This window comes from Ovis canadensis, chromosome 11 (genome assembly GCF_042477335.2).
Source record: "Ovis canadensis isolate MfBH-ARS-UI-01 breed Bighorn chromosome 11, ARS-UI_OviCan_v2, whole genome shotgun sequence".
Lineage (NCBI taxonomy): Eukaryota > Metazoa > Chordata > Mammalia > Artiodactyla > Bovidae > Ovis > Ovis canadensis.
Genome location: NC_091255.1, coordinates 37,320,648 through 37,338,582, shown reverse-complemented (window position 1 = coordinate 37,338,582; position 17,935 = coordinate 37,320,648). Strand labels below are relative to the sequence as shown.

Genomic DNA, 17,935 nt, shown 5'->3' with positions numbered 1-17,935 from the left:
TCTAACAGCAGTTTTGCGTAGTTTTACTTACTTAGTTTACTTGGGGGGCGGGGTGCTGTGCCAGGTCTTCATTGCTACACAGGCTTTTCTCTAGTTGTGAAGAGTGGGGGCCACTCTGTAGTTTCGGTAGGTGGGCCTCTCATTTCAGTGGCTTCTCTTGTTGTGGAGCACAGGCTCTAGGGCGCTCTAGGGGTTGCAGCTCCCAGGCTCTGGAGCACAGGCTCAGCAGGTGCGGAGCACAGGCTCTAGGGCGCTCTAGGGGTTGCAGCTCCCAGGCTCTGGAGCACAGGCTCAGCAGGTGTGAAACACAGGCTCTAGGGCGCTCTAGGGGTTGCAGCTCCCAGGCTCTGCAGCACAGGCTCAACAGGTGTGGAGCACAGGCCTTGTTGCTCCATGTACGGCATGTGGGATCTGCCTGGATCAGGAATCAAACCCCTGTCTCCTGCATTGGCAGACAGACTCTTCACCACTGAGCCACCGGGGAAGCCCTGCAGAGCTTTATTAAAAAGAATTTTGTGCTGTGCCTCGTTTAACACCTCCTCTCTAATAAAAGCACTGCACACGGGATTTTGGATAGATGTGTAGTATTTTTATAGATTAAGTTGGGGAGCATTTACACTTTTGTGGTGTTGATTCTTTCCCTTCACTCATTCCTTCGGCAGTATTTCCTGCAGTTACTGTAGGCCAGGCACTGTGCTAGATATGTTTTAGATTTTGTTGATATTGTTAATGATGTTTAAAAATGCTTTGTAGAAGAGTTCTTCCTACTTGAATTTAGGAATGCCCTGGATTTTTTTCATTTTGTGATTGATCACCACCATGAATTCTTTACCATTTTCTAGTCATTGTTCAGTTGATCCTCTTAACTTTGCCAAATAGACTATTTTTAACCTGCAAATAATGATAATTTCATTTCCTTCTTTCCAGCCCTTATGTATTTCTTAAACTTGTCTTACTGCATTGGTTAGAACTCTAGACCAAAGTTAAATAATATTGCCGTTAAGGCAGCACTGACCCATTCTGAGTTTTCTTTCCTCGTTTTTGTCATGTTTTTAATTAATTTCCCCTGTGTTGTATGAATCATATGTTTATTCTATTTTTAGTTATTAATACTACTAATAACTTTAGTTATTAATACTATTAGCTGTATTATTAGATCTTCTAACATCGAAGTATTTTTAAATTGCTCAGATAAATTCTGCTTGGTGATGGCATACTGTCATTTTTACTGTAATTCTGAATTTGCTTTGCTAATATTTTTTAAAGGCTTTTACATTTATAATCTTTAGGGGAGATTGGCAAATGGCTTATTTTTTTCCTCTTATCTCCTGTCAGTGCTTGTTACCAATGTTGTGTTAGCTTAAAATATGAATTAGGCTTTCATCCTTTTCTGTGCTTTGGAAAGCTTCTGTTAACTTCTCATAACAGAATTTTTTTCCTGAAAATAATAGCTTTCTTATAAAATATTAAGAAATCCTGCTACTTAGAGACAACCACACTTGATGTTTTGATGTCTTTAGTTCCTGGGTTGTTTTTTCTCCACGTGAGTGACATTGCATTTTATGAATTGATTTCTTTTTCTTTTAATAAATTACGATAAATATCTTTCAATGTTAACAAATTTAGATGTCATTCATACTTTTTAATGACTACATACTTTTTCATCTGTTAAATGCTTTTGATCTTCAATTTTGTAGACTCTTAGACCTGGGGTGTGTGTGGGTGGGTGGGGGTGTGTGTGTGTTCATTGTTCTTTTGTGTGTGTGTGTGTGTGTGCATTGTTCTTTTGTGTGTGTGTGTTCATTGTTCTTTTGTTTGTGTGTGTGTGTTCATTGTTCTTTTGTTTGTCTGTTTTGCTCTGGAAAGATCTGCCTTCCGTGGCGTTACCCCATAGACATTATGGGTGGTTTTTCCGTGGTTCCCAGAGGTATTAGAACAGTTACGGTTAGATTTTTCTTGGCTGCTGACACCTTTGTGGGTTGCTTGATGTATGTCGTCCTTGGCCAGCCTCTGCTGTTCTGCTGTGTTTTCCTTGTGTGACCCCACTAATCTAAGGAGAGAGCTCCTGCTTCACTGCAGTTGGATAATTGTTCCTGTTAACAAGGTAGCAAATGAAACTTGTGACAATATTGTCTTTCTAAACATGCCTCTGATTATATCCGTGGTTGACTATGTTTACTTTATAGGGTTGATTTTATTTTTCATATTTTTAAATTCCTGAGAGGCTTTCTTCCCACCTCTCCACCATCCTTTAAGGCAGCACGTAGAGTCACAAACAAAACTTGACTCTGGGTTTGTAAATTGGAGAAAATTCACACACTCCTGGAAAAAAGAGTCATATGTGGTTAACATTCCTCTTGTAAAGAAAGGCCACACTGCTATAAAACTTTTAATGGGTTATAAGGATACCAGTGTGTTTAGGGAAGACTGTCCAGGATGGCCATGGGGCTTGACATCTTGTTCTTTGCAGTGTGGGTCAGGGAACTGTGAGGGTTTTGCTGGTGAACAAAGATGGGGTACATGCAATTTCTTGTGTGGCTCCTGGTAGGCAAATAGGATCCAAAGGTAGATGTTCAAGGGCCAGAATTCAGCTGATTGTGAGAGCAAAATCAGGTTCATAGATGGACCGACTTACCACCTGGTCAGGACATAGGATTGGGTATAAGTGTTAGATGAGTGGCTGGCCCAGGCAACCATTAAGACTCCATACAATCTTGAGGTTATCATTAGGAGGCTTGATGTCTCTTCCAGCCTTCCCCTGATGGAATCAGTTTGTAAAGCAGCATTTACATGATATTTTTAGGAGATTCCACACCTCTGGACTAGCATACTTAGGCTGTGTTCTTTTCTTTTCAGCTTACCGTGACAATCAGAGCTTTGTTGCAGAAACTGAAGGAAAAGATCGCCCTTTTGAAGGACTTATTGCTAAGAGCTGTGGCAACACATCAGATGTATCCATGTAAACATTTCCACCTCTTGCTAGAGTGGGAGGACAAGCAGTCTTATTTTAAGAAAGGAAGGAATCTGGGCCACCCAGATTTTTTCCACAGCTTGAGGAAGACCTGGTTTCTAAAATATTGCCTATAATCTCGATTTCTATTTTAAGGGTCCGTTATATGTTTTACAGTGAATATGCTGGCGAAGCAAGACGCACAGCAAGAACTTACTTAGTTGGGTGTAACCTTGACCATGCAGGCAGCTCGTGTTTTCTGCTAGCGCTGTGTTTACACCAAGCCCCGCGTTGCTACCTGTCTAGACTGCGGTGAAAGTAGTCCAGCAGCAGAACCTCGATGATGCTCTTGAGCCATGATTCTGCTCAGTGCAGTTCCCAGAGTTTTGAACAATTCCTTTCCTTTTCCGAGAGACTCGTACCAGTAGAAACCGTACTTTTTTCCTCCCCGATTATGTAGGTTATTGAGATGTGACTTCTTCACCTTATGGTTCTAGAAGTGACAATACCCCTGGTTTGGGAGGTTTTTTGCTACTGCTGCTGCTAAGTCACTAGGTGGGGGTATAAAAGCGTCTGCCTCCAATGCGGGAGGCCCTGGTTCAATCCCTGGGTCGGGAAGATCCCCTGGAGAAGGAAATGGTAACCCACTCCAGTATTCTTGCCTGGAGAATCCCATGGACGGAGGGAGAAGCCTGGTAGGCTGCAGCCTATGGGGTCGCAGGGTCGGACACGACTGAGCGACTTCACTCACTCACTTCACTCATGGGAGGCACCTGTGTGAAGTCAGTTGCGACATCACCTCTACTTCCTACCAACCATGTCAAGTATTAAAATCTTTTTATTTTTTAGAAATTCATGATCTGATCAATTTAGGAAAATATATGTGACCTGTTACATAAACTAATCCCTTAAATCTGAGTTTACAACTGACCTCAAACTGGGCCTCTCTTACCATCCCTTTCCTTTATCCATGGTTTATACCAAAGACCCAGACTTTGGTATCTCAGGAAATGGATTGTTCCTGCCCAATTTTAAGCATGGTGAAAATGTAGCTTTTTAGATAAAACAATAGAAGATGTTGTGAAAATGTATTTTTCTCCAAGTATCATCCTTATATGTCACCAGAGAGGTTGGTTTAGATAGTTGCATGATTTCTAGTATTCAGTTATTTACCCAGTAAGGTTTCAAATAAAAGTTTAATTTCAGTGAACAATTGAGGCCTTATTTTTAACACAATTAGAGCATTCTGATATGTTCAGTTTGTAACTTTACCCTCTGTCTGGTTATGGTTTGTTACTGCCCAGTTAATTTATTATGTAAGGAGTTTTTATTTTATCAAAATCCACAAGTTTTAATATATTGACCTCATGTTAGCAGAGCTGTTTTCTCTACCAAGTGCTTGGAAGTCTGCACATGGGATCGAGATGTGCAAACCCATTTTAGTATTACCTAAATTGTATATTAGAAACATAGCTAAATATTGTTTCCTGATTTAATATTAATAACTGTATTTGCTAATAGGTAACTGATTATTACTCATCTTATAATGTGTGCATGTGAGCTAAGTCGCTTCAGTTGTGTCCAAGTCTGTGCAACCCTATGAACTGTAGCCCGCCAGGCTCCTCTGTCTATGGGAATTCTCCAGGCAAGAACACTGGCGTGGGTTGCCATGCTCTCCTCCAGGGGATCTTCCAACTCAGGGATCAAACCTGTGTCTCTGATGTCTCCTGGATTGCAGGTGGATTCTTTACCACTAGTGCTACCTGGGAAACCCCCAGACATAGCACATCTTATAATATTTATGTGCTAAACCTATGGTGCAAGAAGATGTAAATTAGTAACTTTTACTTCTATTAATAATTTCTGCTGGTTATTAATTATAAGGCGTACCAAGCACGGTGCAGTAATAATTGACTCTGTTCTGCAAATCCTTGCAGTCTAACCACATTTTGAAATCTGGCAGCATCTGGTTTCGTGGTGATCTCAGAATTTGCTGAATTAAGCACCAGACATTAAAAAACACCAAACCGAGTTATTAAATATATTATGAAAGTATTTAAGGACTATCATGTGAATAATTAAGACTTTTCTAGGAGAAATCAAACACTCAACTGGAATATAACAACTTTCTTGAACATTCTGTTTTGTTTTGTTTTTAAATAATAGGGCCTCTTTCTACTGGAACGGCAACCAAAGCTAGGGATGGAATTTAGAGAGTGGCCCTATGGGAAAGTGAAAGTGTTAGTCACTCAGTCCTGTCCGACTCTTAGCGACCCCATGGACTGTAGTCCACCAGGCTAATCTGCCCATGGAATTCTCCAGGCAAGGATACTAGAGTGGGTTGCCATTTCCTTGTCCAGGGGACTTGTCCAACCGGCGTCTCCTGCATTGCAGGCAGAGTCTTTACTATCTGAGCCACCAGGGGGCGCTCATTAACCTCTGGATTTTCAGGGAGACCGTTTCTTAGAACGGGAAGGAGGTAGCTTCTGTATTACTCAGGCCTCTGTTTAATTACTGTCTTGTTTCTCACATCTTCCCTCTCCCTGACCTTCCTCTTCCCAAACATTTCAGATAATTCTGTGGCAGTTATCTGAGATAATTCTAGGGCAGTTATCATCCAGATTTAAGATGTATCAGATAGCAACTTGTCAGGCCTAGTATCCTCGTATTATTAGACTGTTTGGGTGGGTTCTTTCCCTTCTTTACAAAAAAGGTACTGAGGCCAAGGCCAGCTTGTGCCTCAAGTCACTGATGTAAATTAATAACTTTTACTTTCAGCATTCCAGCAGAGGAATTTTCTTCACACCCAGGAGAAGAATCTTTAAGAGCTTAAGTAACTTGCCTAAGTCCCCACCGATGAGAAATGGAAAGCCAAGATTCCAATGCAGGGCTGTCTGGACCCAAAGCCAGTTGTTTAAAAGCTGAATTCTACTTTAGTGATAGAATACAGTCCACTGTCACATGACCTGTCTTCAGTGAGAATTCCCTATTACTTGGCGTGTTGCTGTAATGCCAAGACAAATCTTGTTTATAATGCAAATCCTCAAGACCCTTCTTAATCATCAGAAAGATTAAACAGTCTTCACTGTGGTTTATTAGGTATACTTTATGATGTTGTAATTCTTAGAAAAATGTGTGTCCATAAATCGCCAAGAGAGTGACTTTTTAATCCTTTTTCTTGAGGCATAATTAATGTGGGGTGACTTTTTTAATGTGAATATTTGGAAACCACATTTCCTTACTGTGTCGGGCAGTTGAGAGTTTCTGGTACCTGACTTAAGAAATTTATGCCTCTCTGCAGTCGTGAAGTTTTCCAAGGAACACTAGGAGTTGCCAGAAAGATAAGTCCTATGAAAATGCCTTCCAAACAATTAAATTCTGGGATGTTAGGCATAAGATGTTACTACTCTTTCATGAAAAAGTATTTTTCTCTGGCAAGAATAAATGTGAAATTAAAATGAAAGTGGCGTGCTTTCGAATCGGTTAGCTTGCAATGCATAATCCAAAGTCTGAAGCCAGAGAGTTGAAAATTGCTGAAAAGCATTAACTTCTATTCACAGTACTTCTTGGAGACGGTGATTATAATGGTCTCACCAGTTGAGAAAAGCTGTGTGCAACAGGCAGTCGCATAGGAAATTTCAGGTAGCACTAAGGTTATTCTTAGAATTAGTTTTACATGAAGCTTGTCTTTTTGTTGGGTTTTTCAAAGGCAGCACTTTTAGCACTTTGAAAAGAATTTTTGAAAATCACTTTACAAAGGATTTCAGTATCAAAAGCTATTTTGGTCTCTTGTGAGAAGTCCTGGAGAATTAATTTTTAAGAATCGATAAATAAGGGGACTTTCCTGGCAGTCCGGTGGTAAAGATTTTGTCTTCTAATAGTGGGGATGCAGGTTCAAACCCTAAGATCCCACATGCCTTGCAGCCAATAAAAGCAAAAAAAAAAAAAGAAGCAGTATTGTAACAAATTCAATAAAGGCTTTAAAAAATGGTCCACATAGAAAAATAATCTTTTTTTTTTTTAATGGATAACATAACCCTGTTCCACTTTGTTTTCTGGGGGAAGAAAGATGAGTAGAAAGGTAGCTGGCTGGAGAGATGCCCCATGTAACAAACCTGGATACGTGGCTACATGTAGATGTGGAGGAGCTCACTGGAGAGGTTTTAAGAGTAGCCCCTGGGTGCCCCAGTAGTGGGGACGTGGTTCTAAAACACTGCACCTGGCCATAACAGTTTTCACTGGTGTCTGCTATTGTGAGAAAATTAAGAACAAGGTCATTTTTATTTCAGTAGGAATTTTCTGATTTATAGTCTGTTACGTGGTTCTCTCTGGTTTCGAGTATTAACATCTTGCTTTTTCACCATAGTAGTAAAAGCAGATGAGAGTGTTGTCTGTTGTGGTTTTTGGAATGTCCACATAGATGGCAACGTGTATAATCTGTCTATATAAATCCCCCCTCCCCACCTCCACAGCTTGTTTGGAAATACTTCTGCTCCATGAAACCCCTAAGTCTGGGCACTGTTGGGACACTGTGGACAGCACTGGCTTGGTGGCAGACAGCTGAGATAGAAGACCAGCTCCACCACTGCCTCAAGGCCAGAGAGCAACGTGGCCTTTCTTGACCTCAGTTTCATTATCTACAGAGTAGGAATAATCAGACTTGCTTTGCAGGCTGTTGTGAAAGTTGAAGAAAATGCTGTATTTAAAGCATCTCACAGGACAAGCTCCCCCATAATCGTTGGTGTTGAATAAAAGTTTTCAACTCTTCGAGGGCAAGTTACTTAACTTCGTTGTGCCTTGTTTTCTTAATTTGTGAGAAAAGGATAAAGTACATCCAGCTTATAGCATTGTTGGGAGGATTAAATTATATGCATAGAAGGTGCTTTGCATAAAGCAAGCCCTCCTCGAGGATTAACTGCTGCCTACCATTTTATCATGCTTACCATTTTATCACTGTTAAAATTACAGCTAATGTGGAAAATTTACAGGTACCCTTTTATGGAGTTTATAACACATAAGGAGGGTACATCCAGGCATGCAGATAATGATAGTATTAAATACTACTTGCAAAATGGGATCAGTGCTTTGAGGAAGATAGGCACCTGGGCTGGTCCATAATAGACACTCAGTAGAGTTTGTTAACTTTGGAGGATCTTCCCGTCCCAGGGATTGAACTCAGGTCTCCTGCATTACAGGCAGATCCTTACCATCTGAGCCACCAGGGACTCCCCCTAAAAGCAAATAATAAATAAAAATGGAAGAGCTGAAGTGCTGTGTGAGCCAGAAAAATCTTCTGGCCTCTGGGACCTTAAACTGTCTCTGTGTAATTCTTCTTGTGGTTCTGGAAGTAATTATCCTTCTCCAAAGCAATTAATTTGCACGGAAGACTTACTTAAATTCTTATGCCTTCTACCAATTAGGAGAAAATCCAGGAGCTGGAAGTGGGGGAGGGAATAGGGTGTTCCCTGGGTCCAGCCCCATCTTCACCCCTCTCCATCCTAGGTTGGAAGTACTTCCCAGGTTATAGCAGAGAAGCTGGACTCTGAAGCACAGTGATGGAAAATCAGGGTCTAGTTTCATTTGCAACCTTGCATGAACTGGTTGTAATTACGTGTACATTCAGTCTGGCCAACGACAGAGTACTGTGGTGGTTAGATCTTCCGTTTCCCTGTCTGTTCTCTGATCTTCCTCCTTGGTTATTCACCAAGTTGATGGAAGAGAAGGTCCCAGCACTGGCCTCATGACCATCTGCCCTGTTTTCTGCTTGTTCTTCTTTACCCTGTACCTGCACCCCCCAGCTACCATGAGCCCACATCCATGGAGTGTCATTACCTTCTAGGTGATTCTCTGACCTCTTGTTAGCAACAACTTCCATTATAGTAAGTGTGCCATGCAGAAGGGCTGTGCATCTTTTTATTCTCTTCGGCTCCCTCTATCCCCCATTTCCTTATGGTCTGTTCTCTCAATAGAGTAAAATAAAAACAAAACCGGGAGGTAGAGTGTGTATTCCTGATTGGTTAGTTTTCCAGGTGTTCCAGATTTACAGGGGATCTCTGGAATATTCTGAATTAATATTATCAGTATGGTTATTAACAGGATGCTAAGAAGTGGCAAAGTTAAGTGAGCAGTACTGGGGGCCTCAGGGTAAGAGAAGCCCCACACGAGGTGGTGAGAAGGAGCTGGGCTCTCACCCGCTGTTGCCATGGTTTCCGGTCGGGTGAACAAGAGATTCGACTTACCTGTCCCAGCATCAACTGTCTGTGATTCTGTTCTCCAGTTACTCCTCCTCTTCAAAACATAATCACCAAGTTTTACTGCTCTTAAAATTGATGTCCTTTGTTGGTTAATTAATAGTTTAAATTCAGTTGTCTGCTAAATTTTAAAACTTGCCTTTACTTTTTCTATAAAAGGTGCTTTCTACCTGTCGATTTCCTTTTTTCTTTTTTTAAAAAAAATATCATTTGGCTCTGTCGGATCTTGGTTGTGGTCCGTGGGCTCAGCACACAGTCTTCAGTAGTTTCAGCCTGTAGGATCTTAATTCCCCAGCCAGGGCTCAAACCCGAATCCCCTGCATTGCAAGGCAGATTCTCAGCCACAGGAATCACGAGGGAAGTCCCTCCACCCATACATTGTCTGTTGTTAGTTGTTCACTCTTCTCTCACTTCCGCATCCCTATCCTGTCCTAGCTTATTCTTCCACAGTTAACAGTGTTGGTAGTTGGTTCCTATTATCACAGCCTTTTCTAGGCATGAACAGATATGTGTACATGTTAAGTATAAAATGCTTTTGACTACAGAAGGATCGTATCGTGTGTTTCATTCTGAAACTTTTTGTTAGTTAGCATTTAATAGAGTCAAACAGTCCAAAGCAATACCCAGTAGATGGGAAGTTTCCCTTACACCCTGAGTCCCCAGTTCCCTTTCCTTGGAGGCAGTTGTTTCTTTATCCTTTGAGAAATTTTCTGTGTATATACCAACATACGTTTTTAATGGATGCAGTGGGAGCATACCATTCACTATTCAGCTCTTTGCTGTTTTTTGGCTTTGTCTAACACTTTGTTTTGGAGATTGTTCCATATCAAATAATTTATGTAGCACTTAGTAAGTGCTCATAAATGATAATGTTTTCATTATCATCGATACCTACAGGGCTTTCCTATTCTATTTTGGGGGAAGGGGGCTACAAAACATGCCATTGCCAAGGTATGCTATTTCCTTATTGACAAACCTTAAAATGTTTCCAGTATTTGGCTATTATAAATAACGCTGCACTGAACATCTTTTTTTTTGGCTGCACTTATTGGTGGCTTGTGGGATCTTAGTTCCCCAACCAGGGATTGAAGCCAGATCTTGGGCAGTGAAAGTGCGGAGTCCTAGCCACTGGGCCACTAGGGAATTCCCTGCTCCTACATCTTTGTATAGTCTTGTGAACGTATCTGCAGGAGAAATTCCTGTTAAAAGAACGTGCCTTTTAAATTCCGTTAGGTATGTAGAAGACAGTCTGGCAACTGGTTGAACCCATCTCCATTCCCACCGAGGATGTCTGAGAGTGCTTGGTTCCTCAGCCCTTTCTAGAGCCTTCTGTCATGGTTTCTTATCTGGCTGGCAAAAATGACAGTATGTTTCAATTTGTATTTCTTTCACTAATGTAAAACTGCATTTTTTTCAGTTTATTAACATAACTCTTGTTTTTTTTTTTCCAATGCCCTGTTATATCCTTTGCCGTTTTAAAATTTGCCACTATTAATTTGCCACTTGTACTTTTATTTTGCAGATAGTTACAATTTTTATACAGATTTATAGTTTCCTTCATGACCTCTGGGTTGACATTCTCGACTAGAAAGATTTTCCTTACTCTAGAGTATTAGAAAGTTCTCCAGAGGTGTTTTCTAATGATATTTCTGTAATTTTATTTCTTACCTTTAAACCCCTGATCCGTAATCTGCTTAATTATAGTATTGGATTATCGTTGAGTTTATGCTCACTTGGAGGACTGAAGAACTGAAATCCCAGCAGAACCACAGGTTGCCAGAGTAGGTTGAGCACAGAATGGAAGACGAGGCTAATCAGCACTGTGATATAATTAGTAATTTCCACAATTAAAATTCCTGTTTTGTCCTGTATAATTTATGTCATAGCTTCTGTCCCTTCTCCTCCCCACCCCTCTTGCCCTCCCCAGGGGCCGCTTCTGCTCTATTGACAATTTACCACTGATTTGAAACACCCTGTATTTATTTTTGATGTTGCACTGATCAGAAGGCTAATATTTGGCCCTTTTATTAGTGCAGAGGAAGGACTTGCTCACTGTTTCTTAGTTACAGTTGCTGCTTCACTGTTTCCAAGATGGGTTCGTAGTGACCGTAGTCCAGTAGGAGATGGAAAAGCCGTAGTAGTCATTTTTCTCAGGAAACCGGGGCATTCTGGAATGTTGAGAGAATGTATCCATGATTATTTTATAAATGCCCAGAGTCAATAACACTGCGTAGTTACATCGGTTTGGGGGGGATTTATGATTTTTCTAGCTAGTATCTGTTACCGGGGAACATTTTTTTATGGGTTTATTTGCTTTTTTTGCTAGCTATCCAGCTCTTTCTATTCAAAATTATCAACCAAAGTAGATTCACTGGGCCGTGGTTTTCCCACCCAGGGAAAACTACTGTATTCTGCCAAGTTCTCAAACTTTTGGGGCCTAAATGCAGGATTTAATATCCCTCTCAAACCGAGAAGTGTCTATAAATCCATAAATCCAAAGCAATAGTCCCACTCTTTAACGAACTGGGAAAACTATGGCCATGAGTTGTGTTGGAAAAGGTATGAGAGATTACCTGGGGGACATCTGAAGAAACCAATCCAAAACACTGAAGGAATTGGTCAAGACCATGGATAATGATCAAAACAGAAATAGTAGGCTTTTGGACCCCTAGTCTAGCACAGATCATAGATTAACACCTTAGAATATGGTTATTTCTTTGTAATTTTGTTTAGAATTATTAAAAATCATGCAAAGTATTTAGTGAGCTGATGGCAACAGCTTTTTTTAGAGCAAATCTGTAGAAAGTAGCACTTTACAACATGCATTGTAGGTGCATTAATAGGTGTTAATAATATGAAAGAGGGCAACAAAGCTATTTTTTTTTCTTTTTTTCCTTTTTAACAAAGTATCTTAGGTATTAATGTCAAGGGAAAAACCCTTGACCACTGTGACCAGCACTCAGAACTTAAGGATTCCCTGAGCCACAGTGTGCTGTAGAGAACATTTCAGGGTTGGCCACTGGGAGGAAAATCGTTTTTACCAACTGTATTTCTCAGTGAATGATCTCACATGGTGGGTCTGGTTCACTGTTTTTAAGTCCTTTGCAATGGTTCTGTCCAGGTCCTTTACTGGAAGGGTCAGTGAAGGCTGAGATCAGAGCAGGAGAGCGCTGGCTCAGGCCTCTTCAGGGTAGGGCTGATTCGAGTTTGTAACAGTCCCCTCTGACTTGGAGAGCGGGGTTAATAACGTAATAGATCAAATGAGGTAATTCACCTACTCTTGGACCTTAACGAGTCGCCTGCAGAACACAGCTCGAAGGAGACCGAAGACAGAACCTCTTGGATGATCTTGTAACTCGAGAGAGACTACTTCTGGCCTCCTTTAAGAACGAGGGTGCAGAACCCGATCTTATCAGGTATGATGCTTTCCTTTACAGGGATTAAGCAGCCGGCGAAACTTACTTGCAGCGATTACAGTTGTTTCCCGAAGGGCTTAATTTCTTTATCTGGTGAAATACATCCTGTCTGTTCATTTGTAGTGCTTGACTGTCATTTTCTGTTCAGCCTGGTTTTCATTAAGTTTCTGGGTTTGAGTAAACCAGGCACATTCAGCTGAATCCCATTTTGGAAGATGGTTATTTGGATAGAATACAGACGAAGTCAGAAAATGTCTGTTCATTCCCTGGTTGAACTTCTGCTGTATTAGCTGCCTTTTAAACTCTGGACGTCATGTTTTTATCTGTGTTGGAAGATGATGTTTTTTCTTTTTAATTGACTTGTAGAAATGTGTCCTAAAGACTGTGTAGTCTATGGCTTACAGGACTAGAGGAGTGGAGGCCCTTGGCTTCTTCTCTGACCTTTGCCAGAGCATGATTCACACTCGACCGAGTTTGTTGGCTGCTCTGCACCCGACTCTGGTGGAAGACTCAGAGGAGGGGTCCAGCTTTCCGGTTGAAGTTAATAAAGTATAAACTGTGATATCTTTAGAACTGCCCTCCCCAGCTGCCTCTAGAACCCCCTTCACCACATTAAGGGACCCAGCACAAATGAGATCAGGATGAAACCTGCCTCTCCCCACCTTCCCCATGAGGGATGGGGTCTTCATTGTGGGGGTGGCAGCTTGTTCCTGGTTAGGAATAATATGGCTTCCCAAGGGCAATGGTTTGTTTACTTTAATGGGGGCCGGGGCTTGGAGGGCGTGGTCCTAGAGTGGTCCCAGGTGACTCTGGTCTGCAGTCAGAGGCTGGAGAATCACTGCCAAAGGGTGACCGGAAGAGGATGGGGCAGCTTCTTGTCCGTTCCAGTCTTCTCAGGAGCTTGGGATTCAAGGTTTGTAGAGAGGAAGTGATGAAATTCCAGGAAGCAAGAGGAAATCTTAGAGTTGTTTCTTTCACCTAAGGCCTAACGTCAGGGAAAGAGGAGTTGGGTGCTGGACAGGGTTTGTAAACGGACTGGGAGGCCTCCAGTGAGCGGGGCTGATCCATTATCGTGCCCAAGCCTTCTCGGGAGGATGCAGGAGTAGAAATTTGAGGATGAAAGCGGTGATTCAGGGTTGGTGAAAAAAAAACCCATGAGCGAGGAGGTCTTGCAAGGTGAGGACAGAGTACCGTCTGCAGGCGTGGGCCTTTACCTTGGAAGTTCAGAAATGAACTCAAAAGTATCATGGTGAGGGAGGAAGTTTCCTGGGTGAGGAAGGGCCAGGTAGAGGGGATGGCGGGAGGAGAAGACTTGGAAATCTTCCTCCTCTGTCGTGGAGGTGACTGTGTGGTGAGAGCCTTCCGTGTGTCAGGTTCTGCTTCTCTTCACTGTCATTTAATGATGTTGAGGGGCCAGTTTAGGCCTGAGGTCTTGGTGGGGTGGGGTGGGGGGATGTATGGTTGATTTTTGGTTCCTCTCTCCCTTGTTGATGAAAATAATAAACAGTAATAAGAGTAGAAAAGTTTCATTTGAGCCAAACTGAGGATTAGCCCCCAAGCCAGCTTCCCAGGTTACTCTGAAAAACTGTCCAGAGATGCAGGGTTTTGTTTTTTTTTAGCACAGTGTTATATCTTGCAAGAACAAAGAACACTAAACGAGTCAGGGATACATTTCTTCAAGGTTAAAAAAAAAAAGACCAGAACATACACAGGGAGTCAGCATGGCCTTGGCACCTGGGAAGGGAGTCGCTTATCCTCAAAGGAGGACCATCATTGGCATCCCAGGAAGAGGGGCATTGCATCTTTATTTTTAACATGGACATTCTTCACTTCAGGTCAGTGTGCCCTTTTCTTTAATAAATAGAGCAGATGTACAATGGGTGTTAGATAAGCCACATACAAGCTGTTTTAGCATAAAATTCAAGTTAACTCATCTTTTTCCTCCCCCATGAAAATCTGTAGGCCAGAATGACTTCCCTAAATCTCAGTATGTAAGAATTTCTTTTTTCGCTTGTCACCTCCTTCTCTGTTTTTGTTTTTGTTCACTCCTCTTCTCTCCTGTGATCATCTTTCTTTGCTACTTAAAGCACTGTTTGCTCCCGAGTCGGGTCATCTTCACCTGGGTGCCTGTTAGAAATGCAGGGTCTCAGACCCCAACTCTGCCCTCCTGAGTGGAATCTGTATTTTAACAAGATCCCCAATTTGGTTTGAATGCCCCTTCCAGCTCAAATACTACTTTATATCACTTGTTCTTAATTATGGCACTCAATCACCCACAAGGCTTATAAAAAATTTTTTTAAGAAAAAAAAAAAGTGTCCGGACAATATACTTGCAGAGTCTGAATGAGTGAGTAGTCTGGGGGGAGCTCCGGTGGGGGTGAGAACAGTTGGAAACCACTGAAACCATTTCTTTCCCTCATGGGGTCTGATGAGCACTGGTAGCTAGCAGCTGCTGCGTGTTTTCTCCATGCTAGGCCCTGTGCCAAGCTGTAAGCGCCTATGCTTAGGAGATCTTTATAACATCCCACCTTATCGAAGAGAAACTGAGGCTCAGAGGGGTCAAGTAACTTGCACTGGATCCTAAGGCTAATCAGTTTCAGAGTTTGATAGTATGTGTATGGGTGAGTGAGTGCATGAATACTAACACTTAACACTAGTTAAGGTCAAGTAGGTTGCTGGAAGCAGATTGCCTCAGATTTGAGGCCAGAGTTTCCAGTCTTTGATTTCACTCACTTGCCCATACCTGAGTGTTATTTTTGCCTTTTTCCCCTACCGCCTGAATCTCCGGGTCAGGAAGATCCCCTGGAGAAGGAAACGGCACCCCACTCCAGTATTCTTGTGTGAATTCCATGGACAGAGGAGCCTGGCAGATTACAGTCCGTGGGGATTGCAGAGTCGGACACGACTGAGTGACTAACACCCCTGAATCCCCACTTCCTTCCCCAGCTTCCCATGCCTGAATAACTCTTGCTTGGATCTGTCCTTCTGAGGGTCTGAATTCAGTTGTAGAGGTAACCAGTTTGGGTTCCTGGTTCAACCTTGCTCTCCTGCCTCCTGCTGTCCAGTCATTTCTGAGACCTCATCAGGGACCTCTCAGCTCTGTCCCTGGATAAACCTCGTTGTCCCTTCTGCTCTGATGTCCCATGACTCACAGAGGCTTCGTCCGTCCTCCCGTAGGTCAGTTCCTAGTTCTCGGCTCCTCCACCATCTTTGGTCGCTTCCCTAGTCTCAGGATTCCTCCAGCATTTTGGATGGCCTCTGTCATTCTTGATAGCGACGTGGGTTGCCTTGTCACTAGGGGATAGGCAGGTGGGTGGCTCATGTCTTTCCTTTAGGTCACGACTCACAGACATCAGAAAGCCTCACCAGAACTTGAAAATATTCCGGCCTACTCTCTCTGGCACCTTTTGTCATTCATACTAGACTACCAGCAAGCATGTACTGTTGGAGAACTGGCAGTGATCTGCTTGTTGGGCGTTCAAAGCCACATAATAACTGGCAGCAACTATGCAAGAGTTGACCCAGCCAGGGCTCCCTGAGAACCGGTTGAGCCTCTCTGTCCTCCTGAGCTCTTCCATCTTCCTCTCCTGTTTCCTCCTCCTCTCTCACTCCAAACCTTTGCACTCTTTCTCTTCCCCATCCTTCATTTCCTGGGGTCCTTCTCCCCTCCCTTTTCTCCCCTTTTCTCTTCCTCCTCATATGTGGCCTTATTAAGGAGAGGAGAGTATTGTCAAACTTCAGGTCAGATTAGCATTTCCCTTAAACAGACACAGTGTAGCAATCCCATAATTGAATGTGTAGCTGTCATGTGAGAGAATCTGAGTTTTTACCTTACGGATTACTGATCATTATTCTCACGCAGTAAGCCTTGATGTGAGACTCAGGTCTGAATAAGCAATGGTTGACTAATTGAGGGTATTTGGAAACTTGTTAAAGAAGTCTCTGTGTAACAATGTCTCTTAGAAGAAGAAAAGCCCTAACTTTATGAAGCGGTGACACAGCTTCTGATTGAAAACCCAACTGCCCTTTCTATTCGAGAGCTTTGCTAAGTCTCACAATTAGTTAAATCTTTGTAAAGAGAAAAAAAATCATTGCATACTCCACTGCTCCCTGACCATCTCAAAGATTATGTGATTAACTAGGCTGTAGTGGGTGGCTAATTGGCTAAGCTTTAATCTTCACACCACCAACTATATGGAGGATTATAGGAAATAGGAAGTTATTTAGAGGTTGAGATGGTAGTTATGGATCAGGAGTACTATATTAACAAGCAGACCAACTGCTAAAATCAAAGAATAGAAGATGATAATGAAATATTCACATTTTCTTAGAGTGTAAGCTTTATATTTAATTTCTTATATTTGCTTTTTCTTGGAGATGCTTTTTTTTAAAAAAAAGTACGATCCTTCAAATTTATATTTCATAGCACTATATTGGCAACCAAGGGAGACAGAGGGAAAATTGACTTTGAATATTCCATTAAAAGTGTCCCCTCGACCATTTTATATCTTTGAATGTTTTCTTTCAGTTTAAAACTTGGTTTATAAGAAGGATGATTTCTATTCGATAGTATTGAGATTTCCTAAAAACTATTAATTTATACTCTCTATTGCTTGAAGTTATGAACACATGACCAGCCTACTCTTCCAGAAGTAGGAAATGGCCAAGGAATAAACAACTGCATCATTGCCTGCGAGACAATGGATAAGCCATAATTATTCATCTCTTTTACTTATGTCCCAGAAATACACTAACTTCCCAGGTCATCTGACATGTAAGGGATGTGCTAAAATCAAAAAAGATATGCTTTTCTCTGTATTTCGGTGAACCTAAGGAGAGATGAACCAAGGTGGTATTAAGTGCAGTCAAGAATATTAAATATCTCCAGTAACTTAATGAAAAAAAACTTAGAGGAAGAAAGTGTGGTAAATAGAAAAATTTTGAGTGCCTACAATGTGCCAAGCACTGGTAAAGGGAGTGTGGTGGCATAAAGCCCCAAACAGCAAAAAAATATCTAGTTTTTGCCTTCGAGCTCTCTACAGTTCAGTGAGAGAGACAGACGTGAATTAAAGATTCATTCAAATAAGTAAGTTAAGGAAAATATATTGTGCTTTGAGGGAGTATTAGTGGGGAAATGATTTAGCTAGGAAAGTCATGTGGTTTAATATTTATTTTGCAAATGTATATTTTGTTTCTCCATCTAAATTTTAAATACTTTGAGGATGGGGACTGAAACCTAGCACAATGCTTGATAGATACTTGCTCACTTAATGAAAGTCTTTGTGTTTCCTTTATCTTTTATAGATACTTAGCAGATT

The 17,935-nt window shown here is 41.7% G+C and overlaps 1 protein-coding gene across 4 annotated transcripts in view; it reads left to right on the top strand.

Moving 5' to 3' along the window:
* Positions 1-17,935, top strand: part of STX8 (syntaxin 8) — a 200,609-nt gene that overhangs the window by 14,946 nt on the left and 167,728 nt on the right. For all 4 annotated transcript variants that reach the window (XM_069603553.1, XM_069603551.1, XM_069603554.1 and 1 more), the window contains 2 exons: positions 2,857-2,951; positions 12,507-12,617. In XM_069603553.1, the coding sequence (XP_069459654.1) occupies positions 2,857-2,951; positions 12,507-12,617 (206 nt within the window). The remainder of the gene's footprint in view (positions 1-2,856; positions 2,952-12,506; positions 12,618-17,935) is intronic.